We start from the raw sequence: 27,223 nt of genomic DNA on the forward strand, positions 1-27,223 counted from the left end.
AATGAAGAAATCAATTAACTCAAAACAATGACGTATAATAACCAAAAAAGAAACGTAATGACGTACTGCGCTCATACATCAATAAATGTATCTAAGGCTGCGTAAAGCTGAATAGGGTTCATAAAAATATTTATAGTTGCTACATTCACCACACAGCTGTTTCAATGATTAAATATATTCAACACAGTTAACCTTATAACGTATTTCTCCATCATTCAATTCCCTCCTCTTCCCAAAATTGCAGCTTAGGGTGCCTTTAAAACTTTCCGCAGCAGTGCAAAACTCTCAAATCGGATTGGACTCGTTTAACAATGAACCAATGAGGTCTTAGATAAGCTACAAAGTCTCGCCCACAACATAAAAAAACCCTTTAATTAAACATCTTACTATTGGACGATGTTCATCCGTCATACTTTACTATTGGATATTTCTGTTGTCAATCAAGAGTTGTCAGATAACACGCTGTGGTGACGCTCTTGGTGAGTATAATACGCACGCGTTAACATCGTCTACACAAGACGTTAAAATATCTTGGTGGAACATGTAATTTTACTATAATATACCTTGTGGCGATTACAATATAACTTTAAAATACATTGCCACGATATTCAACATGCAGAATACTGATTTAAACTTTTTAATATAACCTCTACTCAATTGTGATGTTTTCAGGATAGGAAATTAAAGCCAGCACGCGTTTTCAACATCCTTCTTCATTTTTATCCAAACGTCGCTGTTTGGGGCTAAAATAAGAATAGTGAATAAACCACACTAATCGTGTTTTAACGTTCGCGTTTCTGACCTCAATGATTGGCTGGGCTTCTCATATGAACCGACACTGTCTGGCTAGCGAGACCACGCTGGAGTTGGTTACGCTGAACGTCGGACGAGGCGATCGTAACATAGGCATTAGAGGCGAATGTGGTGTTGGCATGTCAGATTTTCAAATGGATCAAATACCGTCACTTTTACTGTTTATCATAGGATTCGATTTTGAGTGAATTAAAAACGTATAAATAAACTTTAATAAAATATCGAGCTTAATGCATATTTGTTCAAAGGTCGAGTTACATTTTACAATTCTAAGCACATGAACGCACTGGAATTATGGGCTTCGTGAACGTGAAAATAACACGCAGGGATACTAAATGAACGAGATTGTTTAAATACTTGTAATTATTTAAGAATTTTTCAATGAGCTGACGTTGTTTTGTTCCCATGCATGTCAAGGGGTGTTGTTACTTACAGATGCCCGTAATTCATTTTAAACATCATTGGCAGTTGTTTTTAACCGGGTAGTTTAAACTGTCCCTCTACCTTTTGAACGGTCAAAATCTGAAGTAGTCTGGGCTGCCAAGATGTCACCCGGGCTACTGAAGTTCTTAATTCTACAGTAGACCACTAGGTGGTGACAGAAGGCTACCGATAAAAAGACATTTTGACGCCTTGCAGAGTGAAAATTGCACAGATTTGGTTTTAGCAGCAAATCAACTTATTGTGTTAGTCATACAGTTTGTTGTGATTTTGCTGTAGCTCGATTTATAAAATAGCTGAAATTTCTCAACCCAAAAATAATTTTAGTGCGCTGCAAGATTTTTAATACACACTCCTTTATATCAATATTTACAGGAATTATAGGGGAGACTAACCGAAGCATGGTTCGGTAACATTGTGCTTTTATTTATTCCATGCTCCTTTTCTGGAGATTTTTTACTCATTAAGTTTATTACTTATTTGGAAAAGTGTACTTTACTAATTTCATCCTGTGGTGCTGTTATTTTTAGAACACCCACTGCTGTTTTGTTTAATTGACAAAAAGACACATTGAATTTAATAATTGAATTTAAACTGAAATTCATATTTTCTGTGAGTCGGCATGTTTCATTTCATTTGAATGAATACGTATGTGTAAGCAAAATTGGGTGAATGTAACAGTAATACCTTAAAGCCCGTATCATGGATGACAAGATCAACAAGCAGTTATAAATGTACTGTGTCATGAAAAGTGTTTAAAGGGGGAAAATGCACACATTTGCATTTAACTTTTCATTGTTGTTTACTCAGATTGTTACATTGTGCTTTTGGTGTAAACCTGATCACAAATGAATGGAAAGGGAGCTAAGCCCTGCAGAAGAAGAATGCTGCGAGAACAAACTGTTAAAGGCTGTTCTCTCTCTTTTCTATAGCTAGAAAAAATTCTTTTTGTTTAAAGCCTTCATAGGGTAAAACCAAGCTAATTGTACTTTATATTTTAATATAGTAATGTTGCAAAGCAAGTAGAAAGCTGCATTTTTCATTTGTGAGACAACCAAGCATCAGCTGCCACTTGTCAATCCCAGTAAACATCACATGAGAAGATCATATCAGATTGCTGCTGTGAAGCCTCTTTAACCTTAATTATTATTTTAGAAATTTGTTTTAGTGTGTGTGTGTATGTGTATATATATATATATATATATATATACTGTATATATATGTACTGTATATAATGTTTATATATGTATATATATATAAGTAGTTGTTTCGTCGTGTAGTGGGTGCGGCAATGCATTGTACCAGTGCATGCTCCCCAATTTGACTTGACTTGTATATATACTGTTTCACTCAACTGCTAACAAATAAACACTTCATCACACAAGGAAATGTAAATTCTGTATATTAAACCAGATACAACATACTTTTTGTGTAGTGCTCTTCACTGAGTGCAGGTGCAGTGCACTGTAAACAATTATCACAAAATACAAAGACAGATTATACTAATTACAAAACACAGAACTGGAACACATAAAAATGGAGATTTTTTAAAGCACACAAAGAACAAGGCAGAACAGATTAAATATAGATGGAAACCAACAATATCTGCCTATTAATTCATTAATTAATTGATGAGCTATGGCCAGTTGACAACAGAAAGTCAAAAGTAAAGTCATATTCCTGGAGACTTCAGCTAACTGGCCACCTACTTACACCTGGGTTTTCTGTTGCTGGCCATCCAGTCTTTCCATCTGATGATATCAATACCCCTTTATCCAAGATGAGTTTGCCAAATGTAGGCAAGCAGCCTGGCAGTAGAGCAGTTGCAGAGTGCTACATGTTAGGAAGTTGCATCATGGGATTTTTCTTGTCTTAATATTATTTTGGGCATATTAAGTATACAGAACTGCTATAGTCTTTAAGGCTCAAAAGTATCTTTTCTTCACATTGCTTCTTGGGTTTCTTATAATTTATTTAATAATCTGCTTTATGTGTCTGAATTAATGCAGCAAATCTTATGATGAAAACTATAACAAATAAAGGAGCTTGGGTGAAGTGAAGGCAAGGTAGCTGAAATAATGGAAATAAAATTTACAGTAAACTGGTTGTACTGTGATTTTATATCTAAATCATTTTTAGACTGACATACAGATGATGTATTGGTTTGTTTTTTTTACAGACCTTTAAAATGAAAGATACCCTTGGATTACAAACTTGTAGAAGCCAATTTACACTGTTCTAGTTCCAACCAGTGTAAAAGCAGGACATCTCCCTTGATATGTATGTAGAGGTACCATATGTTTGCATTGCTTTAGGCTAGTTTCAGCATGAAGAATTTTGAACCTGATGAAACTACAGACGTTCATTTGTATGACGGTAACAATAAAGATGTTTACCAGTCATGCGTGTTTAGGGCAGCCTAGAGCACTGTCAACCATCTCTACCTGAGCCTACATTTTGATCAGTTTTGTAAAACTTTCCAGCTGTACATTTTCAGACCTGTTTATATAGGTCAGATTTTCAAGGAGCTAGTACATATTCTGGCAGCATTAATTGCTAGGCAGAAAGTAAACCTGGTTGGGTTGCCAGCCTGTTGCAGGGTACATGCATGCATACATCCAAACTAAGTTTATGTCAATACATCCAGTCTAACAAGGACACTTAAAAAATACTTCTTAATTACAAATCAAAAAATAATGAATACACTAAATGTAAAAACAATAATTAAGAATAATATGTAATAATGTCAGCATTAACTCAAAGAATAGTATTCTATTCCAAAATACAGTTTTCAATCTTGAATAAAATGGCTGAGACAAAAGGGAGGTGAATCATTCCCTGAGTTTGGGTACCATGTAGATAACAGCTCTGCAATTCTTTTATTTATTCATTGGATTTTAACAAGGTATTTATCTTGAGATTGCAGTTTACTGTAGGCCTTTGTTCTATAACATAGTTATGGGGAGCTAAGCCATTTATGATTTATGTATGGGAAGAAATATTTTAAAATTGGTTCTAAACTTTATTGAAGACAGCAAAGTAGATTAAGAACTGGTGTTACATGGCCATACATCTTCTCTCCAACCTTACCTGGAAGGCAGTGAATATATCTACTGTAAGAACAGTAGTTATATTAACCTACTCATACTTCTTGTTTTTAGGTATGATTCTTGGTTTTGTGTTTTAAATTAACTACTGTATAAAATAGTGACTGTGGTGGGCTGTCGCCCTGCCCGGGGTTTGTTTGTGTTGGCTGGGATTGGCTCCAGTAGACCCCCCGTGAGCATGTAGTTAGGATATAACGGGTTGGATAATGGATGGATGGATGGATAAAATAGTGAGTGATGTCAACAGCCTGTCCATAATATATTGCAGTAGTAAATTCTGCTGGAAATAAATAAGGAAACTACCTGTTCAAGATCCTGCAGCTTGAAAAAACAATAATTTGAAGTAGTAGAAAGTTGGATTTAGAAAGCCCAAAAATGTGATGACCAAAAGTTAAATGATATACTGAAAGGTTGTTTATTTGCAGGTGATGCAACTCACTCTGCAGTAAACAATTTTGTTTCCTGAACACACTTGGAGTAATGTTGACTGCTGGTATAATTATATTGAAAAGAAAGGAAGACTATTGTGAGAAATACTGAATTTTAATTGTCTCTAACAAGTATGTAAAATTGTTAAAAAGTTAAGAACCCCTGATATATATTTCAGCACTCGTGCTGTCTGCAAAAAAAAAAAAAGATTATATTTTTTTGGGTGTAATTATAGATAGATAAAACTTTATTTGTCCCCTGGGGGATATTTGGCTTTATACATAAGCACAGTAATTAAATGTATGTTTAAATGCCATATAGTAAATTGCCAAAGGTTTAAATTTAAAGTTTAAAAAACTGCAAAAAGGAATTTTCAGAATATACAAATGGGCCTCCTTCAGGTAACAACTATTAGGTTACAACCTACAGATGTTCTGCAGCAATTAAAGTAAATTAAGCCTTGCATGCTGAAGCAGACAATTTGCACTGGTATCCCAAGTTCTGTTGATTACTTAAAAGCCATGTCTTTAAGCAGAGTTGAAACAGACTGTTTTACTACACCCTCTGAAAAGGGAATTTGAAGAAAACTTAAAAAGCAGAGGTGATGTAAAACTTTTGACCTGTAGTGTAGTGTGTGTGTATATATATATATATATATATATATATATATATATATATATATATATATATATATATATATATATATATATATACAGTGTATATATATTGTAAAAGATGTAACAGGAGACAGCATAAAGGTTTGGGGTTTGCCGGCCCCGTATATTGTACACAATCCAGTACGATTTTCAGGTCAAAATTATAAACAAACAGTTTATAACGCGCGACGCCGAAACATGGCGTTGGCGGCCATTTTATTAGGGAGGATCCGGAAGTGGAGGAATGCTGGGAAGGACCGTGAGGGAGGATGGGATTGATGACGTCAGGGCAAGATGGCGGAGGAAGGGCGGAAGTACCGCACTGCGGTCAAAACCCGGCTTATGGTGGAGAGAGGTCCTTTTTCCTATGAGGAAGCAGAGGGAGAAAGTTAGTACCCCACCATTCCCTGCCGGCGAATGTGTTCCCAGGTGCGTTCAAATCCATCCGCGGTCTCCTATTCGCGCGTGCGTGACACGTCCCCCCCCCTTAGCCCAGGACCGTCAGGTCGGGCGGACCTAACCAAGAGGTCGTGAATGCGAGAGAGGGCATCGGCATTGGCCTGAAGGGTGCCTCGCCGATAAGTGACAGTGAACTTATACGGCTGTAAATCCAGAAACCACCTGGTGACCCGCGGATTCGACTCTTTATGTAGGGACATCCACTGAAGTGCAGCGTGATCAGTCACCAGAGTGAATTCGCGACCCAGCAGGTAATAACGGAGGTGGATCACTACCCACTTAATGGCCAAGGCCTCCGTCTCCACTGCCGCGTACCGGGTCTCCTGGTCCATCAGTTTCCGGCTTAGATACATCACGGGGTGCTCGACACCATCGACGCTTTGGCTCAGCACGGCGCCCAGGCCTGTGTCCGAAGCGTCGGTCTGGAGAATAAAAGGGAGCCCGAAATCAGGTGTCCTTAATACTGGTGCCGACGTTAGGGCCTTCTTTAGGTCACTGAATGCGTGTTCTGCCTTGTCGGTCCACACCACGTATAAGGGAGCGCCCTTCTTTGTCAAATTGGTCAAGGGTGCTGCTCTTTCGGAGAAACAGGGAACAAACCGGCGGTAGTAACCCGCTAGCCCCAAGAAAGCCTGCACCTGCCTCTTGGTATTCGGACGGGGCCATTCCAAGATGTCTTTAATTTTTGAACACTGTGGCCTCACCTGTCCCCGTCCCACGAGGTAGCCCAAATACTTGGCCTCCTTTAAGCCAAAATAACATTTACGAGGGTTGATGCGGAGGCCGACTTTAGCTAGTGTTCTGAGGACAGCCGTGACCTGCAATAGATGCTCCTCCCAGGTGCCGGAATAGATGACGACGTCATCCAGGTAGGCGGCACTATAGGACTGGTGGGGCTTCAGCACTCTATTCATCTATCCACCAGACGTTGAAAAGTCACCGGGGCCCCGTGCAGCCCAAATGGGAGAACCTTGTATTGCCAGTGCCCGCTAGGGGTGCTAAAGGCCGTTTTTTCTTTCGCGGATGCCGTTAAGGGAGTTTGCCAATACCCTTTCGTCATGTCAAGAGTAGTCAAGTATCGAGCCGTATTCAGCCGCTCAAGGAGGTCGTCAATACGGGGCATCGGGTAGGCATCGAATTTGGAGACTTGATTCAGACGTCTAAAGTCGTTACAAAACCTCCAGGAGCGGTCTGGCTTGGACACGAGGACGATAGGGCTGGACCAGGGGCTATGGCTTTCCTCAATAATGTCCATGTCCAGCATTCGTTGCACCTCGAGTTCCACCTCCGCGCGTTTTGCCTCTGGGAGTCTATAGGGCCTCTCCCGGACGATTACACCGGGGTCCGTGACTATGTCATGGGCAATCAGCGAGGTCCGGCCGGGTGACTCGCTCACTATTTCGGGTATGGCTCGGAGTGTTTGGGTTAACTCCTGCCGCTGCCTGGGGGTTAGCTCTTCGCCGAGGTTAAGGGCAGTCGTGCTTGTGAAGAGGGAGAGCGATCTAGGGGAGCCGGGAAGCTCCTCCCTATCTTTCCAAGGTTTTAACAAGTTGACATGATAGATCCTCTCGCTCGGTCGACGATTGGGCTGTTTCACCAAATAGTCGACAAGTCCTTTTCTTTCCTTAACCTCGTAAGGCCCTTGCCAGTGAGCGAGCAACTTGGAGTGGGAGGTAGGAACGAGCACCATAACTCGGTCCCCTGGGCGGAACTCCCTGAGGACGGAGTTGCGGTTGTAACACCGGGCCTGCGCTGCTTGCGCACGAGTCACGTGTTCCTTTAGGAGGGGTCTAATTTTTGTGAGCCGGTCGCGCAGTTGCGCTATGTACTCCAATACATTAGAGGAGGGGGGGCCTCCGCCACCCAGCCCTCTTTTAGTATGTCCAAAATTCCTCGGGGTTGTCGCCCATATAACAATTCAAACGGGGAGAAGCCCGTAGAGGCCTGAGGTACCTCCCGGTAAGCAAAAAGCACGAGCGGGGGGAGCTGATCCCAGTTCCTGCCGTCCACGCTGACTACCTTGCGAAGCATCTGCTTAAGCGTCTGGTTAAACCGTTCCACCAGCCCGTCAGTCTGCGGATGATAGACAGACGCTCTCAGGTGCTTTATTTTCAGTAATTTGGCCACTTCCCTGAACGTATCCGAGGTAAAGGGCGTACCCTGGTCCGTGAGGACTTCTTTGGGTATGCCCACTCTGGAAAATAAATTGACTAATTCCCGTGCGATGCTTTTAGTATTAGCGGAGCGCAGGGGAACCGCCTCTGGGTACCGGGTAGCGTACTCCACCATGACTAATATATATTTATAGCCACGGGTTGAGGGCTCCAAGGGTCCTACTAAGTCGACCCCTATTCTATCAAATGGGACATCAATCAGGGGAATAGGGACGAGAGGAGCTCGGTCCCTTCTAGGAATCTGGTGGATCTGACACTCCGGACAGGATTGACAGAAACGCCGGACCTCCTCGTTAATCCCAGGCCAATAAAACCGGAGCTTAATTCTCTCCAACGTCTTTTCGGCCCCGAGGTGGGCGCCAAGGAGGTGAGCGTGAGCTAACTCGCATACCTCCCGCCAGAAGGTACGCGGAATCAGCAACAACTTCCGCACCTCGCCCTCGTGGGTCGCTACTCGGTACAACAGATCATTTTCGAGAACAAAAAAGGGCTCACGTGGTGGGGAACCGTCGGCTTGTGCGCGGTTTGGCAGAACTACAGCATTCCGGGCAAAGCGCAGGGAATCATCATTCCACTGTTCCCTGTTAAATGAGGCTGGCGTGAACCGAAATTGTTGGTCCAGGCTACCGAGAGGGTCTTGTGGCGTGGGCACCGGAAGAGTACCTTGGCTGGTCCCTTCCCCGGCGGAGTCTTCCGGGTCAGGGTCCGTCACCGCGGTGACTTCTCCCGAAGCGCCAGCGTCACTAGGGCCTGCCCCTGAGCACGGCGTGGAGACTGCGGGAGGGGCGCCTTCCCCCCTCATAACTAGATCCAACGAGGCCCCGGAGCGGCGGGTGTCTTACCACATATCTTTTTCGACCAGTCTTGTCCCAAAATCACCGGATAGGGGGTTCGGGTAACTCAGCGACCATCAATTGAGTTAACTCCCCCTTCCAGGTGATATAGCATTGTGCGGAACGATATGACTTGGTCCCCCCATGTACACAAGTGACCAACAGGTGCTGTTTCAGCCAAGACAAGACAAAACGGCGAGCCACAATGGTTATGTTGCTGCCGGAATCAAACAAAGTGACCACCGTGTGCCCATTTAGCAACACCACTCCCATGTTCGGACTCGCCAAGGGATGCGGTGGGGTACAGTACCTCTCCGTCATTGTCCAGGTGCAGTCCATTGGCTCCGCCGTGGTGTTGAGGGGACAGGTTGGCAGCAAATGGCCGGTCTCGCCACACTTGTAACAGCGCGGCGAGGCCGGCTTTTCTTTAGGTCTCGGCGGTGCTTTCGCAGCGCGTCGAGAGGGCTCGGGTGTGGCCGCCCGTCCCTGTCGGTTCCCCCGAGCAGACCTTTCTGACCCCCTGTGTCGGAAGACCGCGAGCTGACGCTCCAGGACATCCAGAAGACCCGGCATGTCCTTATAAGGGTGCCTCCGGACCTGCTGGGCGAGGGAACCGGGCATCGCGTTCACCAGGCCTTCACAGGCCACCTGCTCGACGACTCTTCGAGCCTGGGGTCCCTCTGGCCGTAGCCAGCGCCCCATCTTGCCCCAGAACTCGAACGCCTGGGCACGGGCAGGCTTTTCGGGGTCAAACTGCCAGTTCTGCCACTCTGCCGCCTGCTGGCCCGGAGTGATGCCGTAGCGGGCCAGGATCTCTGGTTTGAGGAGGTCGTAGTTTGCGGCCTCTTCTTCAGGGAGGTCATAATAGGCGCGCTGCGCGGGTCCCTTCAGGTAGGGCGCCAGAATGGACGCCCACTCGGACCACTGCCACTCGTTCTGGGTGGCCGTCCATTCAAAAATGCCAAGATAAGACTCGACGTCATCCGCGTCGGTCATCGGTACCAAGGGCGGAGGCGTCAGTTTGGGCGGGTCTGGTCTTGCTCTACTTGCCTCTGCCAGCCTGGCCTTCGTAGCCTCCAACTCCCGGGTGGTTGCGGCTTGCGCTTGCTGCAGAGCTTGGAGTTGGGCATTCATCCCCTGCAACACCGTATTTAGATCCTGTCCCTCGGTCATTTTCAGGGATCTTCTATCCTGCCGGCTACACCACTGTAAAAGATGTAACAGGAGACAGCATAAAGGTTTGGGGTTTGCCGGCCCCGTATATTGTACACAATCCAGTACGATTTTCAGGTCAAAATTATAAACAAACAGTTCATAACGCGCGACGCCGAAACATGGCATCGGCGACCATTTTATTAGGGAGGATCCAGAAGTGGAGGAATGCTGGGAAGGACCGTGAAGGAGGATGGGATTGATGACATCAGGGCAAGATGGCGGAGGAAGGGCAGAAGTACCGCACTGCAGTCAAAACCCGGCTTATGGTGGAGAGAGGTCCTTTTTCCTATGATGAAGCAGAGGGAGAAAGTTAGTATCCCACCATTCCCTGCCGGCGAATGTGTTCCTAGGTGCTCAATCCATCCAGCGTCTCCTACTCAGCGTGCGTGACAATATATATATATATAATATATATATATATATGCAGTATATATATATATATATATATATATATATATATATATAATAATAAAAGGCAAAGCCCTCACTGACTCACTCACTCACTCACTGACTCATCACTAATTCTCCAACTTCCCATGTAGGTAGAAAGCTGAAATTTGGCAGGCTTATTCCTTACAGCATACTTACAAAAGTTAAGCAGGTTTCATTTTGAAATTCTACGCGTAACGGTCAACAACGTCCGCCATGTTGAACTTTCTTTTTTACGGCCCCATCTTCACGAAATTTGGTAGGTGGCTTCCCTGAGCTAACTGAAACCAATGTACGTACTTATTTCGGTGGTATGACGCCACTTTCAGCCGCCATATTGAACTTTCCAACATCACTAATTCTCCAGCTTCCCGTGTAGGTAGAAGGCTGAAATTTGGTAGGCTCATTCCTTACAGCTTACTTACAAAAGTTTAGCAGGTTTCATTTCGAAATTCTACGTGTAATGGTCATAACGGTCAACAACGTATGCCATGTTGAACTTTCTTATTTATGGCCCCATCTTCTCGAAATTTGGTAGGCGGCTTCCTGAGCTAACCAAAACCAATGTACATACTTATTTCGGTGGTATGATGCCACTGTCAGCCGCCATATTGAACTTTTCAACAGTCTTTGTTACTTATGGGTCCATCTTCAAGAAATTTGGTACACGGGTTCCCAACGCTAACTGAATCCTACTTGCGTACATATATACGTCCATAGCCTGCAGGTCGGTCGCCGTGTGAGGCGGCGTTGGAACCCCCATCCCAACGCCTCCCACGCTGTTGGCTGCCTGCCTATATAAGACCGTCCGTCGCTCCGGTCTCTACATTCCCTTCCTTGCTTCGCCACGGGATTCACGTCTCCCTACTGATAACTACAGCCTTTTTGTTTAATCCACGGCTTCTTCGCTATTTTATTGTTTGTTTATTACAATTATAGTTATTGTGTAGGTATTTTACACTTACTTTACATTGCTCAGGTACCCATTTCCTTTATCATTCCAACCCCCATTACCATGTCTATCGAGATGATCATATTGCACGGCAATATCAGGCTCACTCTTGATATCCGGAGGAACATTGTGTCTTATGTATTGAATGACTGGGACAGGTTCAAGGTGTGGACTGATGACAGTACCGGAGATAATTATACTACACAGGAGCACTAGAAGAGTGAAATGCTTAAGCCCTTCACCTATGGTTCTGCATGTGAGTTGATGGCTGCCACTGAATTGTTCGGTTGTTGCTTTCAAGTGTCCTGAAATGGCCAAATATTTTACACCTTTCGACAACCACCAATGCCTCTTAAACATCTTAGATTCACAGGTGACGATTTCAGTAGTGGACACTTTGATGTTTATGAATGTTTAAACTCTCAAAAGCTGGATGTGATTTTATCGATGAAACCGGTTGTGTGCTTACAACGCTTGACAGATGTCAAATGTCACTTCAACACAACAAATCCTGCAAATACTGTCGTAATTGAAACAAACCATGAAACTCAAACCGATTATGACAGCAGCAATCTAAGCTATGAGATTTGAGACAAGATTACTGTTCACATGGCCAACTGTACGTTGCATCCTTAAGAGTAAGCTCAGCGCACAGCTTGGTCATGTTACAACTGGAGAGCCGAACTGACAACATGATATACAAAGAGATCCTTAACAAATAATTATTGGCTTATTTTCCCTCAGTTTAAAAAGGTTTACTTTTCTTCTTAATAAGAATTTTAATGCAGTACTGAAGTGCGGGTATTTTGCTAGTATATATATATATATATATATATATATATATATATATATTGTATGTGTGTGTGTATACAGCAGAATGACTAAAAAGAAACAAACATAAAAACAAATCTTCTAACTTGGAAGTCACAGTCATTGTGATACATTATACAGATGTATTGCTGTTAGTATAAAGGAGCCCCAGTGGCATTTCTTGACACACTTCTACTGAAAGTACTCAATGTTAGTGTGTCAAAGAGGGGATGTGCAACATTATTCATAGTGGCACTCAGTTTTGTTTTAATTCTGTCCTTCACTACTACCTTAACTCAGCGGGTCCAGAGTACGTCCCATAGCTGAGCCTGCCCATTTAATTAGTTTGTTGAATCTGTGGGCCTTTGTTGAAGTGTTGTTACTCAGCATACCACAGCATAGAAAATCACACTGGCCATTACAGAATTGTAGAAGATGTGAAGGATGTCGCTTCCCACATTAAAGGAATGCAGATTCCTAAGGAAATAGTGTCTACCCATGATCTGGTATTATACAGGGTGGTCCGGATGTAATTGTACAGATCCATATTGTCTGGATGACTTTGATTTATGCGGGGACGATTCCAGTTCGGCGCGAAGATGATTCTTCACGACGTCAGTTCGCACGGTTCTCAGTGGTTTTGGGTGATTTTCTATGTAATAAACTTGATAAGTTATAACGTAATGAAAATTGCATAATTAGATCCGGACCACCCTATATTTATAGTGTACAGAGTGAAAAAAAGAGGTGACAGGACTGTTCCTTGTAGTGCTGCAGTGTTGCTCACATCTGTATCAAAGACACATTTCTTGAGTCACACAAACTGTGGTCTGCCTGACAGTCCATTATCCTGGATATCATTGGTTGGACATTATAGGCTCATCAATCTGCACATCTCTGAGCTTACCCCTTAACAGTTATAGCTGGATGGTATTCAAGGCACTAGTAAAATTAAAAACAAAGTCTTATGGAGCTCTTGGATAATTGCCTCCTTAACTCCAGTCTTTGTTTGATAGACAAACTACAATTGGTCTAGGTGATCTACAACAAGAGGACTCATATAGTCCGTGACTAGTCTCTCAAAGGTCTCCATGATGTGAAATGTATGTGCCTATGGTCTGTAGTCATTAGATGAAAAGGTGTGTGCCTTCATTGGAACAGGGACAATGCAGGATGTGTTCCATATCTGTGGCAGTTTTTGCAGCCTTAATGGCAGACTGAACAAATGACAGAGGATACTACAAAGTTGGTCAATACGGGCATTAAGAACTTGAGACTGACTTATCTGGTCCCATGGCCATTCTTATTATGTACTCAGTGTGCCCAGTTTTTAGCTATTTGCCAATATTCAGACAGTGCTGAAAACAATTGGTTTATATTTAATGGCATATTACTAGAAACTTGAAATCCACTATTTGTAGTTTGAATAGGCAAGTGTGCAAGTAATTCAGATTAAGTTTAAGTGATCTCTTAATAAATGTCCATTTCCAGTATCTGCTTTATCATGTGAAAGAGTGCAGGTGCTGGGGTCTGTCACAGCAGAGGCAAAGACCAACAGTGGATGGGCCCCTATCCATCCACAGATCACATTCACTCTCATCAAACTGTTTTAAGGTTGTCAGTCAACTTCATATGCACATCTTTGGAATACAGAAGAAAGCTGTATACCCAGAGAAAAAGTCAATCAGACACAGGGGAGAACATACATGACACTATGTGGTATTGTGCTTGACAAGGCATTACCAAAGAGAGAAAATGTTTACTTTTTAAGTATCTATATATTTCAAGGGAAGGAGAATAGGAAAGAGGCAATGGTATTTACTTTTCTTATTTAGCAGAAGAGCAGGCAAGACAACACTTTTGCTAGCATTTTAGTGCAGCATCAATGGTGCAACGTTACACATAGCTGGCAACCCTGATTGCATGTTTCCACAGAGGCCAATGTGGTGGGTCCATGTGTAGCCTGGTTCTTTGCCAGCTTTTTATTGGCATTCATCACTGAAGTAAAAAATAGAGGTGCGAAGCATTTATTTTCCCACGGAAAGTAAAAGGGATCCTGCAGATTAATTCTAATAGTTGTATTAGAAGGAGAGGTAATAACTATTTTAATAGAGGCCTTACATGGGCACATGTGACGTGACGTATAAACGTGCTTGCATCTCCACGATTGGTTTGAAGCTGACACAGTGCTCTGTGATTGGTTGGCAAAAAGTATAAAAGGCACTTCCTGCCTGCTGGGTTTATCTTTTGACTGAGCCATGGTGGGAAGTGACTGTTTGGTGTAGTTCTGTTTAAAAAGTATGTCAAGTATAGCAGCTTGTGCCTTAGTTTTGTATATATTTTCTTTTTATACATATAAATATCTCCTAGTAATAGTATCATTTTATTGGAGGTATTTATATAAATTTGTTTTGTGGTACACATTTTTTCTTTTTGTATCTACACTGATTTTTCTTTTTTTAAATATTTTTTGAGGATCATATTTCTGTAAGGACTCTGTTTTCATGTAGTGTCCTCCTGCCTGCATTTTTATTTACAAGACTTTATGAAGAATTTTTCTATACTGTATATACATTTATTATTTTTGCTTCTTTTTCATTCGGGGATTTGCAAAACTCTATTCAGTATCTACAGGGTATGTATATCTGTACACTGGACTGCCTGGACATTTTAATCCTAATCCTCTTTATGTTTTTGTATTGCCCTGGTATGCTGCATCATATTTTATCATTTTATATTTTATCTTATATTTTTCTTTTGAATTCTGTGTTGTCCTTGTATGTTGCGCCAATACTATCAAGACAAATTCCTAGTACACATTAGTGTACCTGGCCAATAAAGTGAATTCTCATTTTGATTCTGATTCTGAAATAAAATTGTAAAATTTCACTATTTTTTCGGGAAGGACCAGGGGAGCAGATGTGCACAGAACACTGCCACCCCTGGCTCACTAGATGGCAGCCGCCCAGGTTGCAGTGGTACCTCAGATTCCCACAGGGCTCCATGGGTGTTGGAGTTTGGCACAGCCCTGTTGGGCTCTGTGGGGGCTGACAGGGGGAGCTGTAGAACCCTAGTTTGGGTTTTCACCACACCTGGGAGTACTTCAGATAATGCCGATGTGCTACCTGAAGTGCTCCCAGGTGCAGCATAAAAGGGAACGCCTCATTTCAATCGGGGAGCCAGAGTCTGGAGGAAGAGGATGAAGCTTGCCAGAGGAGGAGTGGAGAAAGAAAGAAAGAAAGAAAGAAAGAAAGAAAGAAAGAAAGAAGAGACAAAGTGCTGTGTGCGGTTCTATTGACTGTGCTTGTGTTTTATACTTTGCTGTGCAGATGTGGGACTTGGAAAACATTTACCACATCCAAAATAAATGTGCATTGTGTTGGACTTGTGCCTTATGTCTGTTGTGTTGGGTGTTTAGGGAGCTGGTGCAGTTGCAGTAAGAAATGTGTAAAAAAAGCTTTCCTGACACTACTGTACTTTACGTCACCTGTAAATGAAAACTACTTTTGTTTTGCAAAGCCATCTTTTTGTTTCTGTGCTTCCCTGTCTAACACCACTCATTTCTGAGCCCGATCGGTCTTGAACTACAAGATGCCTACTTTGTATTCTGGTGCCAACTTTCCAAATAAGCCAAGGGATCAAATTAAGTCTCACTGATCTGTAAAGCAGCACTAAGCACTAACCATTGCACCACCTTGATAGTAGATATTTATATAGAAATAGTGTTTGAAGAAAACACCTTGAAAACAGCAACTATGTAAATGATGTTTTAATGACAAGTTAGTTTAGCATAATTTGAAATAAAATATTGTACTTTTTTTTTCTGAAACTATTTTTCTAACATAAGTTTGCATATGTTAATATGTATAAATTTACTTGTTTCAGAGTCCTGTGTGGGCGGCACGGTGGCAAAGTGGTAGCACTGCTGCCTCACAGTTAGGAGACCTGGGTTCGCTTCCCGGGTCCTCCCTGCGTAGAGTTTGCATGTTCTCCCCGTGTCTACGTTGGTTTCCTCCAGGTGCTCCAGTTTCCTCCCACAGTCCAAAGACATGCAGGTTAGGTGCATTGGTGGTTCTAAATTGTCCATTTGTGTGTGCTTGGTTTGTGTGTTTGTGTGCATGCCTTGTGGTGGGCTGACACCCTGCCCAGGGTTTGTTTTCTGCATTGCGCCCTGTATTGCCTGGGATTGGCTCCAGCAGACCCCCGTGACCCTATAGTTAGAATATAGCGGGTTGGACAATGGATAAATGGAGGGTCCTGTGTGATACAGTTCTTTTTATGTTACAAAAAAATGCTATTTATTTTTCCATTTCATTTGTATGTGTATTGCATGCTCAGACCCTACCTGCTCATAACTATTTGTGGCGATAGTCATGCAATGCTCCTCTCATCCAATACATGTTTTTGCACTGATAATGAAATTATCTAGAATTTGGGATTTGCTTTGGTAAAACCCAGTGTTATAATCTTCACCATGGGCAGAAATGTTACATTTTTTAATCTTTAAAATCAGTTATCAATAAATCAATAAAAAGTAAATATTAATGTACATTTTTTAGTTAACAAAAGCTACTGTAGAACCCGTGGCAACATACACTTCTATCACACCACAGTTAGAGCACTTAAAGTTGAATTTAAAGTTCAAATATACACAATTTCTTGACCTTCCAAACACATCTTTGTTATATGATGGCATATAGAGTCTAGTAATTAGTGTCCCAGCAGAACTTTAATCAAAGTTCAAGTAACCAAACCAGGTACTGCCAGTTCAGTTATGCATAAATGTTTTTGAAATACTGATTTCTTGTTTTTTAAGTATTGTTACATGCTTTATTTTCATTGCTGTGTTAAAATATCTGATTCTGAAAAAAATATATAACTTAATAGATGCATAATATAATTTTACTATGCATTACAATAATTGTACTAAAAACAAAATACAAACATAAAAATTAGGCCTTTTTTTTTTTTTTTACAAACAAAGGAAGTTAATCATGAGGTACAAGCATACATAGCAAAACAATACCCATGTAATAGCTTTTATTTTTCCTGGCTCCAAAAAGTCCAAGGTGCTATAAATAGAACTACATTTTTGTTTATCACATGCATACAAATCTCTATTCAGTTTTCTTTTACCAATACCACTCTTCCCTCCACCAGCAAAAGTACAGACTTTACATAAACAATATCCATTTAGAGAAATTAACCCAGGTTTCTAGAGCTCTAAATGAGCAGTGCTAATGTTAGGTTTACTGTGTATCTCTTGGAAAATAGTCCCTCTGTAAAACTGTGATACTTTAAGCAGGAATTAACAATATCATTGTGTTGGGATTTGTGGTATTAAAGTATTTAGTCAAATAGGACACTTGCCTAGGAAAATAATTTACTATAACCTAGAAGTATGAAGTTTTAAGACAACAGAAACTGTGGTGCTTATGTACAGTATGTGAGTTCGCCATGGCATCTCATAGGCCATGTTTCTACTGATCTTCTGGTTCTATCTGCTACTGAGTGTGAAAAGCAGCTGGCTTAGCCATTCAAGCTAAAGGAGAACTCCAAGGACTCAGTTGATTAATCAGGCTATTCTCTGCAGTAAGATCATTCCACTTGAGTTACATGGACTACATGGATAAGCTATGATAAGTATTAAGAACCAAAGTAAAATACTTTGGAACTAACTGCATATGGGCTTCAGGACAAAAGGCAAACTGAAGACTCCCTAGCAGTTTTACTATGTTCGTTAACTTGGAGAGGCACCAGGTATTCTTAAGAATTACCCATTGCAGAGGATGTGGACCCACTGGCTGCTTGCTGCCCCACTGGCATTCATAAGAAAACACTGGCGATACCATATCTTAGCCGTATCGTTGGCACAAGTCCTAGTAATCTGTCTTGAGAAAATGCCTCTAGATCCACAATATTTTAAGTGATTTCAAGCCTTGCTCTCCATTGCTGAGGTGTTTCACTTGCACATTGCTGAGCGATGGTGATTGTGTCTCTTCATCTATGTCAATAGGATGATGTTGTTGTTGCGCTGCAGCGTTTGCTGCACACAGGTCTTTCGTACTGAGAAGTGAGATGCATGCATGCACCATCCTGTGGCTGTGGTTGAGCATTAGCTGTGGACTGCTCCATACACACACACAAACACAGGTCTTTCGTTTATATATGTCTAATATACCTTCCAAATGTTTTCTTTGGCATTGACTTGACTGCATTAATTTAAACGATTGCATCACAATGTACTGCCCCTTGGAAACTTGATCAAGTGCAGTAAAAGCCCTTAGTGTCCTTAAAGCAAAGAAGATGATGGCAATTACTGTATATAGATGCAAAATATTTACTAAGTTATTTATATTTTACCTTATGTTTAAAAATGTTATGTTATAAAGAGTAGCACCATTCACTTTCTGCTCAGAGTAGGCAAGAGTGAAGGTCATTCCATTAGCAATGTGTGAAAAAGTAGGAACTACCTGTGGAAAAGCAGCAGTCTTCTGCAGGTTCACTAACACACACCCAAACATGAATAACTTGGAATCATGGGAGGGCAACCAGAGTGTTTGGAGAATAACCCACATAGACTACAACCAGGCATAGGATGATGTATCTGTGATTCAGCAGTGCTAACCATCGCACCATGGTACCTTCACAAGCCAGATATTACCATATACAGCAAACACATATATAAAGTACCCAAAGAATAATTGGCAAATGGAAGTGGCTGGCCTTGTGAAGTGGTGTCAGGGCAATAATCTCTTTCTAACACCAGCAAAATGAAGGAGATGGTTATTGATACACGGAGGAACAGAGGACAGCACCCACCACTGTACATGGGAGAGATTGTGGTGAAGAAAGTGGCCACATTTACATTCTTGGCATTAACATCTCTGAGGATCTCACTTGGACCTACAACATTTCAGAACTGGCAGGGAAAGCCCGGCAGTGTTGCTAATTTCTGAGAAAGCTGAAAAATTTCTCACGCCAAGCACTATCCTCAGCAACTTTTAAAGGTGCACAATTGAGAGTTTCCTGACCTACTCCATCACAGTCCGGTTTGGGTACAGTACAGCATGGGACCGCAAGACTCTACAGCAGGTGGCAAAATTGGCACAAAATATCATTGGAACAACACTTCCTACACTAGAGGACATCTTTAATACCAGAATTCTCTGGAGGACCCCTAACATTATTAAGTACACAGTCCACCCACAACATGAACTGTTCATACTGATACCATCAGGGAGATGCTACAAGAGTATAGCAGCTAGAACAACAAAGATGTAAGACATTCTCCCTTATGCCAACAGGCTTGTAAATAAAACCCATCCACTGCTGCTCCCCTAAGCACTGCAGGCTAGTTTGTGTCTGGAGGATGGAAGTCCTTCTTGAGACCATGTACCTACAAAGCTTACATTGAATCGTTTTTGTTTATTGTTGTGTATTCTTGTCTGCTGCTCTGTATTCTTATTTATTGCTATAGGACTCACAGAATAAGACTTTCATTGTACTGAGTACATATGACATATGTATACAAGTGAAAGTTATGTTTCAAAGTAAGTGGCATTAAAGAATTTTGAAGTGCATGGTTAATTGTAATTGTGAAATTATATTAGCCAAACCCAAATGTAGTTTTACTAGCCTACCTTCAGTCTCTCTTCAATATTTTACAGATGATATGTGCCTTGTGTCTGAGCTGGGATGGGTTGAGTTGTGCACCAGTGGGAGGAGTTTAAATTTATATATGAAATTGTTTTACTTTGTTATAATTCAGTAAATCAGTTTTCCCTATTAAAAAAAGTTTTTCCATATTAAAACCATAAATCTCTATTTAGCATGGACAAAAATTTACCCAAACACAGCATCTCTTGGCTTATCTACTGCACTTAGATTTGTGTTGGCTATTACTTAATAACATAATTTTTAGTTATAAGTGAGGAAATTGAAGTGCTGGTCAATATTACTCTTTATGTTGTGCAGTCTGTCTTTTTTTTTTTTCCTTCAACTGTCTTTTAATCTTAATTCTTTAAGAATTATAAAACCCTAAATTTTGAACAGAATCAGAAACATAAAATATTTCCTAGACTATCAATTGGATTGAGTTTTACGTCTGTCTTAAAACTAACAATTATTTTCAGTCAGGAAGATGTTGTATTTATCAGTATTGTCTTCATGTAATTTAATCCATTATTAATAATTTTGAAATGTGTGTATATCTTAGTGATTACTTCCTCTTTCACTTTCTTTGTACTTTAGATGGGTAGAGGAAGAGGAATCCGATCTGAATCGGGGTAGTGCTATATGTGTTAGTAATTTGTGTTGTATGCGTTCTGACAAAGTCAGTAAAATTATTATTACAAAAAATAGTTAAAAACAACCTAAATTCCTACATTTCAAAAGCAGTTTGGGGACAACACAGTGGATAGGGGTGTTGCTGTGAATAATCAAATATAGAGCTAGTTTAGAAACACCAGTTCACCTAACATGTGTATCTTGTGAAAGTGGGTGGAAAACCAGAGTACTGCAGACTTATTTTCCCTGTCAACTCCATTGTGTTGGAACGCGATTTCTAAAAACATAAAAATTCCTCCAGAAATTCTAATCATCAGCACATGCAATATAATGTTATTTTTAGAATTTCATCACTATCCTAGAATGCATTTCTTAATGGGTTTAGCTCCTGACCCAGTCTGTCACCAGTGTTCCCTTTTTCCACATGTTTGGGGAATATCCCACTATTTCAGGACTTTGGGCCTTAGTTGCTCTTGCTCTATCCTCCATTTTGTCTCTCTCTATTCCTTTCTGTCCTATCATTATCAATCTTATCATATTTCTCAACTCACTTTTCGTGTTAACAACAGCACATTATTTCAATAGCTACAATAATAGCCAAAGTTCTTCTAGCTTCCTGATGTAACCTTGTAACTTTCCCTATCTGGTCGTCTTCTTTGTACAACCTTGCTCATTTAGAATTGTCAGCCACTCGGATCAGTGGTGTAGTGGCTCAAACCATCAGCAAGTGTGGAGACAGCATTTCTGTGAATAAGTCATGGATGACAGATTCAACTCAGTTTGTAAAATTAACTTTTCTCTCACTCAGTTACATGTGTGGGCTTTTGGGCTTTTTCAGTGACCGGCATGTTTTATTAATTTATACTCCATTTTCTTTATATAGTTGTGTGATGGGTTGAAGAGTGCCCGGGGAGTTCAAATTTATATATGAAATTGTTTTACTTTCTTATCCTCCTCTTTTTGTAATCAAATAAAAATTAGTGCAAAAATCATAGCAGTTTGTAGTGTTTTTTTTTGCTTGTAGTTTATCTTTTGATTAATATTAAACTAGAGTGCCATGTAAATATCCTGTTTACCATCTGTTATGAACTTATGTTAGTACTACTGTACATGTTTTTGGAATTTGCGTACTGTATGTTTGCATTTAAAATTAATGGTAAGTCTTGTTAGATATAATTCTGTACCAGTAATGACCTTTAGTGTTATAGTATTCTTCTGTTCAATTAATGAATGTTTTCAGATGCTTTTCATTAACTTTATTGTTCCAATTTTATTTTATAGGTGAAAGCAGCATGGCAGCATCTGGCAAAATTGCTTCTTTCCGTTTACCCCCACTGCCTACAATTGGAGAAATCATTAAGCTGTATAATTTGAGAGCAGAAAAGCAATTGTCACAAAACTTCCTCCTTGACTTAAGACTAACAGGCAAGACTGTCTTTTTTTTTTATAAGCTGCAAGTCTTTGGGGTATCTTTCTGTTTATATTTTTGGAATGCCACATGTGGTACAGTTTGAAATTTAAACTTAATACTACTAAAGTTAGGCAGTGTAATTTAACTTGTTTAATGGCAATAAAAAGCTATAATACTACAATACCACTTCATTTATTTTTCACATGACTATTGAAGTCTAACCAATAAGAAATCATCACCAATTTCCTTTCTGTAGTGCAAAGTACCATTTGATTCTAGTTTGCTTTACGAGTCTTAACAATAAATTGAGATAATCACCCTGAATTAAATACAAACTTCATAGTGTATGAATCTTTGAGAGCTACTATGTCCTCTGGTGTTCATTTTCATATGTGTTTCGCAGACCTCATTAATCAATGCTTCTAAGTTGTTTTTGTCAAATTGCAATCATTTAATAAACAAGATGAACAAATACTGTTATTTGTTAGTTTTGAAAAGTAAAAAGAAATCAAGATACCACTGAAGTTTGTTTAGGTTATTTGTTTGCAATGATTGAGGACTGATATAACAAATGTTTCCAGAGAGTCTCTCTATAACATTAAGACATTCAGATGACTTATCAATATTCCATCTTCCTAATCCATGCATATTATCTATCACTTTATCTGTTGACTTTCTTAGAATGTTCTTTAGTTTTCATTTCACAGTTTCTTGCCATTTACCAGAAGCACCACTTACAAAATTAGGTAAGTTTACAGTGAGAAGCAAGGGGACACTAGCACAAATAAGACACAGCTAACTAATATTAAACAATGTATAAGTAATTCCCAGACAGATATGCATGTTGTTTTTTGTCCTCAGCCAAGTCTTCTTTTTACATTTAATCCATCCATCCATTATCCAACCCGCTATATCCTAACTACAGGGTCACGAGGGTCCAGCCAACACAGGGCGTAAGGCAGGAAACAAACCCCAGGCAGGGCATGAGCCCTCCGCAGGGCACGTGCTCACACACACACACATACACCAAGCACACACTAGGGACAATTTAAGATCGCCAAAGCACCTGACCTGCATGTCTTGGACTGTGGGAGGAAACCGGAGTACCAGGAGGAAACCCATGCAGAGACGGGGAGAACATGCAAACTCCACGCTGGGAGAACCCAGGAAGGGAACCCGGGTCTCCTAACTGCGAGGCAGCAGCGCTACCCACTGTGCCACCCATTTTACATTTAATGCATAGTATTATTTCTGTTTTCTGATTACAGTTTATTCACAATTCCTTGCTTTGCCAAAGCATATACACCCTGAAAATACATGATTGCCCCTGGGATAGCCATCAAAACATGGATACAATGCTTTGAATGGAATTAGTAAAGTTTATTCTAATCTAATTTACTCTTGTAAAAAAACTAATGAAGCTTATTCTGCTTATAAACCCTAAGAAAATAATGTGAGGGCATGAGGTCTGCACATATATGTTGACAAATTCTAAATTTTTAGAAACTTTTATATTCAAAGTTGTGTCAGTTCATTTTTTAATCCACTAAACCCAGACCTGGTTCACTGTGTGAGGTTGCTGGAGCTTATCACATAGAGGGAAATGCAGGACCAAACTCTGGATAGGGTGCCTGTTCATTACAGGATAAGCACACACACAACCCCTGTCCAACATAGCATCACCTGCCATGCAGGTCTTTGGACAGTGTGAGGAAATCCACGCAGACACAAGGAGAACATGCAAACTCCCTGCAGGGAGAGCCTGGGATGTGAACCCAATTCTCCTTATTGTTAGGCAGCTGCACTCCCACTTCACCATTGAGCCGATGTATATTCAAGGTGAAAATGTTAAAGGAAAATAGTTATTTATCAGCAGATCTACAGTACAGACATTAATTTTAAAACCTAAATATTAGAATTGGACTAAACAGGATATAATTAAACAGCATTCAATGCATTACTATTATTAATGATTGTCTTCACGATATTCCAAAGAATATCCAAAATCTTTGAGCGTTACATTTAGTCCTCCTCTGCTTTTTATTTTTCCATAAGTTTGCTCAAGCAGTATTGTAAAAGCCAACATTGTTCAGATAATGACCTAAACATTTTGATACAGTTTTATAGTGTCTTCAAAATCCATATATATTCTTCACTTTATCTCTTGAATTCTTTAGAATGTCTTCAGTTTTCGATTTCAGTCCTTTATTGTTTGACCAAAGCAGACAGGAGTTTTTGCTTAGATCATGTAAATGAGGCAGTTGGTAAAGTGATTACTGTATTTGTACGGTATGGCAGTTTCAACGAAATGTGAAAACTTATAGCTACCAGGGCATGGAAGTCTCGTTACTCTCACATTTCCATTTTGTCTTTAAAATACATTTTGTGTTCTTGAGTAAGTGAATTTACAGTGAAAGTACAAACTAGAGCAAGATGAAAAAGAATCAGTTATAATCCATCAACATTTGAAAATTGTTTTGGGATCAAAATGCTTTAACAAGGCACTGTTTGTGGGTCTATATGTATACAATTACAATTTTGCAATTGTTTTTCTTATATTAAAATATTTTCCTTGTATAGATATATAGAGTCTGAAATGTAAATAAGTGGAAAGTATACTTATTTTAAAGTATGGAATGTAGACCAAACAAAAAGGTCAGATATTTCAGAAGGGTCTTCCATTTCTGTAGACTCTATATAGGGTGGTCAGTGTTTTTGTGCATTTTCAAATTTGTGCGTTTGTGCCTAAACATTGATAATGATAAAATATAAATATTAAAGGGTGGACAAGTCTGAAGATTTTATTCCATGCATAATATTAAACTAGGGTGCAAGGACCTTTGTTCGTTTACTCTCCTAGTAACTGTGTGTTGTTTTCATGTTCTGCTTGTAATCACCTTAGTTTCTCTTGAGCGTATGAGTTCTTCTCACACTTCAGAGATGATGTACAGTACGTGCAATTAGACCAGTGTGAGTGGGTGTAAGTATGCTTTGTAAGAGACTGGTGTCTCTTACAGGCATGATAACTCTCTTGCACTCATTGTTGCTGAGAGTTTCTGGTCCCCTTCAAACACTAAAAAGAATTGGCAAAAATATGTGAATTAATGAATGAATAAAATTATTCATTTCTCACATCCTTTCTTAGGTATTATGCTTGATATCTGGGCAGATAACCAGACCAGATGACCATAATACCTAGACTAGTAATTGGCTACTTTGTGTTTATATTAGGATTATACAGTCCAATTTAAGATATGTACACTAGAAGAAAAAAAAATCTGCCTCGACGAGTGCAAAAGGTGTGAGGCCACTTTTTCTTTATTAATTAGAAAATTGGCTGGTACACTGTAGCACTTATATACATTCACTGGCCACTTTTTAAGGTAAACCTTGCCAGTACCTGGTTGGGCTGTGAGTGGTTATTTGAGTTACTTTTGCCTCTCCATCACCTCCAACCTATCTGGCCATTTTTCTCTGATCTCTGGCATCAACAAGACATTTTCTTTTCTGTTCCAGATGACTGCCACATACTGAATATTTCACTTTTTTGGACCATTCTCTGTAAATCCTAGAGATAGCTGTGCGTGAAAATCCCAGTAAATTAGCAGTTTTTGAAATACTCAGACCAGCACATCTGGCACCAACAACCATGCCATGTTCAAAGTCACTTAAATCACCTTTATTCCCCATTTTGGTGCGCAGTTTGAACCTCACCAGGTTGTCTTGACAATGTCTACATGCTGAGTTGCTGTTATGTGATTGGCTGATTAGATATTAGAATTAACATACAGTTGAACAGGTGTACCTAGAAAAAGTGGCCAGTGAGTGTAGATGGCTTGTATGCAGCACTCCATACTTTTTTTCTTAAATATTTATTAAACAACATATGTTTTAATGTTCTTTAAAATGCACATGTAAAATAATCTGTGATTATTTTGGTATATTGGGGCTTTTTTCTTACATTTCTGCTGTGGAAATTCTCATTATATTTATCTTTTGTCTTTTCTGTATTCTGTATTCTGCAACAGATAAAATTGTTAGACAGGCAGGAAAACTGCAAAACTCTTATGTCTGCGAAGTTGGTCCTGGTCCTGGAGGAATAACAAGATCAATTCTGAATGCTGGTGCAGCTGAACTTCTTGTAGTTGAAAAAGATACTAGATTTATACCAGGTTTACAGGTGACCCAGTTGTTCATCTTTTTTTATAATTCTGTTTTTTGTGCTTTTTGGGTTATTTAAGGAATCAGACAATCCATAATATAAATTAATTAATAGGGTTTGCAGGTTTTCCGCACCCTCAGAGATTTTGTCCATGTGAAATAAAAGAAATAAAGGATCACAGCTAAACAGAGAAACAGTCAGTCAGTCATTTTCCAACCCACTATATCCTAACACAAGGTCACAGGGGTCTGCTGGAGCCAATCCCAGCCATCATAGGGCGCAATGCAGGAACAAACCCCGGGCAGAGCGTCAGCCCACCGCAGGGCACAGACACGCGCACTAGCAGACACTAGGGACAATTTAGAATCGGCAATGCACCTAACCTTCAAGTCTTTGGACTGTGGGAGGAAACCAGAGCACCCGGAGGAAACTCACGCAGACACTGGGAGAACATGCAAACTCCACGCAGGGGGGACCTGGGAAGTGAACCCAGGTTTCCAGAAACATTGAAGATTTAATGCATGGTTTGCTGGATAGTAGTTATGTTTACCTGCATGAATACATGTTCAGTGTGTTGTGCTAAAGAAATCCCACTATTTTCTATACCCTATTTTCTTACCACAAACACACAGTAAAACTTGGCAGTGGCATCTCACAGCAGAGAACACTCTTTCAGGCAGCCAGGCTGGCCTGTTAAATTTCATACTTCTCATGAATATAATAGGAAGGTGCATACCAAAATACAAGGCGTTGTCTCCTGAAGATTTTACCCATTGTGAGGCATGAGAGCTCCAAAATTTTCTGGCGCTCTGTAACTTTGCACAGTTATCAGCTTCGCACAGAATTAACTTTTCTAATTGTGCCTGTCCCATGTGAAATTGGGAACTGGGAAGCCTGTTTAGCAGAAGCTGTTGCTGTATCAAACAGAAACTACAGTATGTTATTAGACGCACTTCACTTCTGGCAAGGGGCCACTGCTTAGCCTCTCTGGACAAAGCAGTCAGTGTTTGCCCTTTTGGTCACAATGCACACAGGAAACTGCA

At 40.5% G+C, this 27,223-nt stretch overlaps 1 protein-coding gene across 5 annotated transcripts in view; it reads left to right on the plus strand.

The window, feature by feature from the left end:
• Window positions 1–438: 438 nt before the first annotated feature.
• The window catches only part of tfb1m (transcription factor B1, mitochondrial), a 62,008-nt gene continuing 35,223 nt past the window's right edge, over window positions 439–27,223 (plus strand). For 2 of the 5 annotated variants that reach the window (XM_039748148.1, XM_039748149.1), the window contains exons 1-2: window positions 21,791–22,032; window positions 26,047–26,198. In XM_039748148.1, the coding sequence (XP_039604082.1) occupies window positions 21,834–22,032; window positions 26,047–26,198 (351 nt within the window). In that variant the 5' untranslated portion in view covers window positions 21,791–21,833. Of the gene's footprint in view, window positions 480–3,516; window positions 3,535–16,355; window positions 16,374–21,790; window positions 22,033–26,046; window positions 26,199–27,223 lie in introns of those variants that run through there. The other 3 variants (XM_039748150.1, XM_039748151.1, XM_039748152.1) reach the window with 3 other exon arrangements.

Source organism: Polypterus senegalus, chromosome 3 (genome assembly GCF_016835505.1).
Source record: "Polypterus senegalus isolate Bchr_013 chromosome 3, ASM1683550v1, whole genome shotgun sequence".
Classification (NCBI taxonomy): domain Eukaryota; kingdom Metazoa; phylum Chordata; class Cladistia; order Polypteriformes; family Polypteridae; genus Polypterus; species Polypterus senegalus.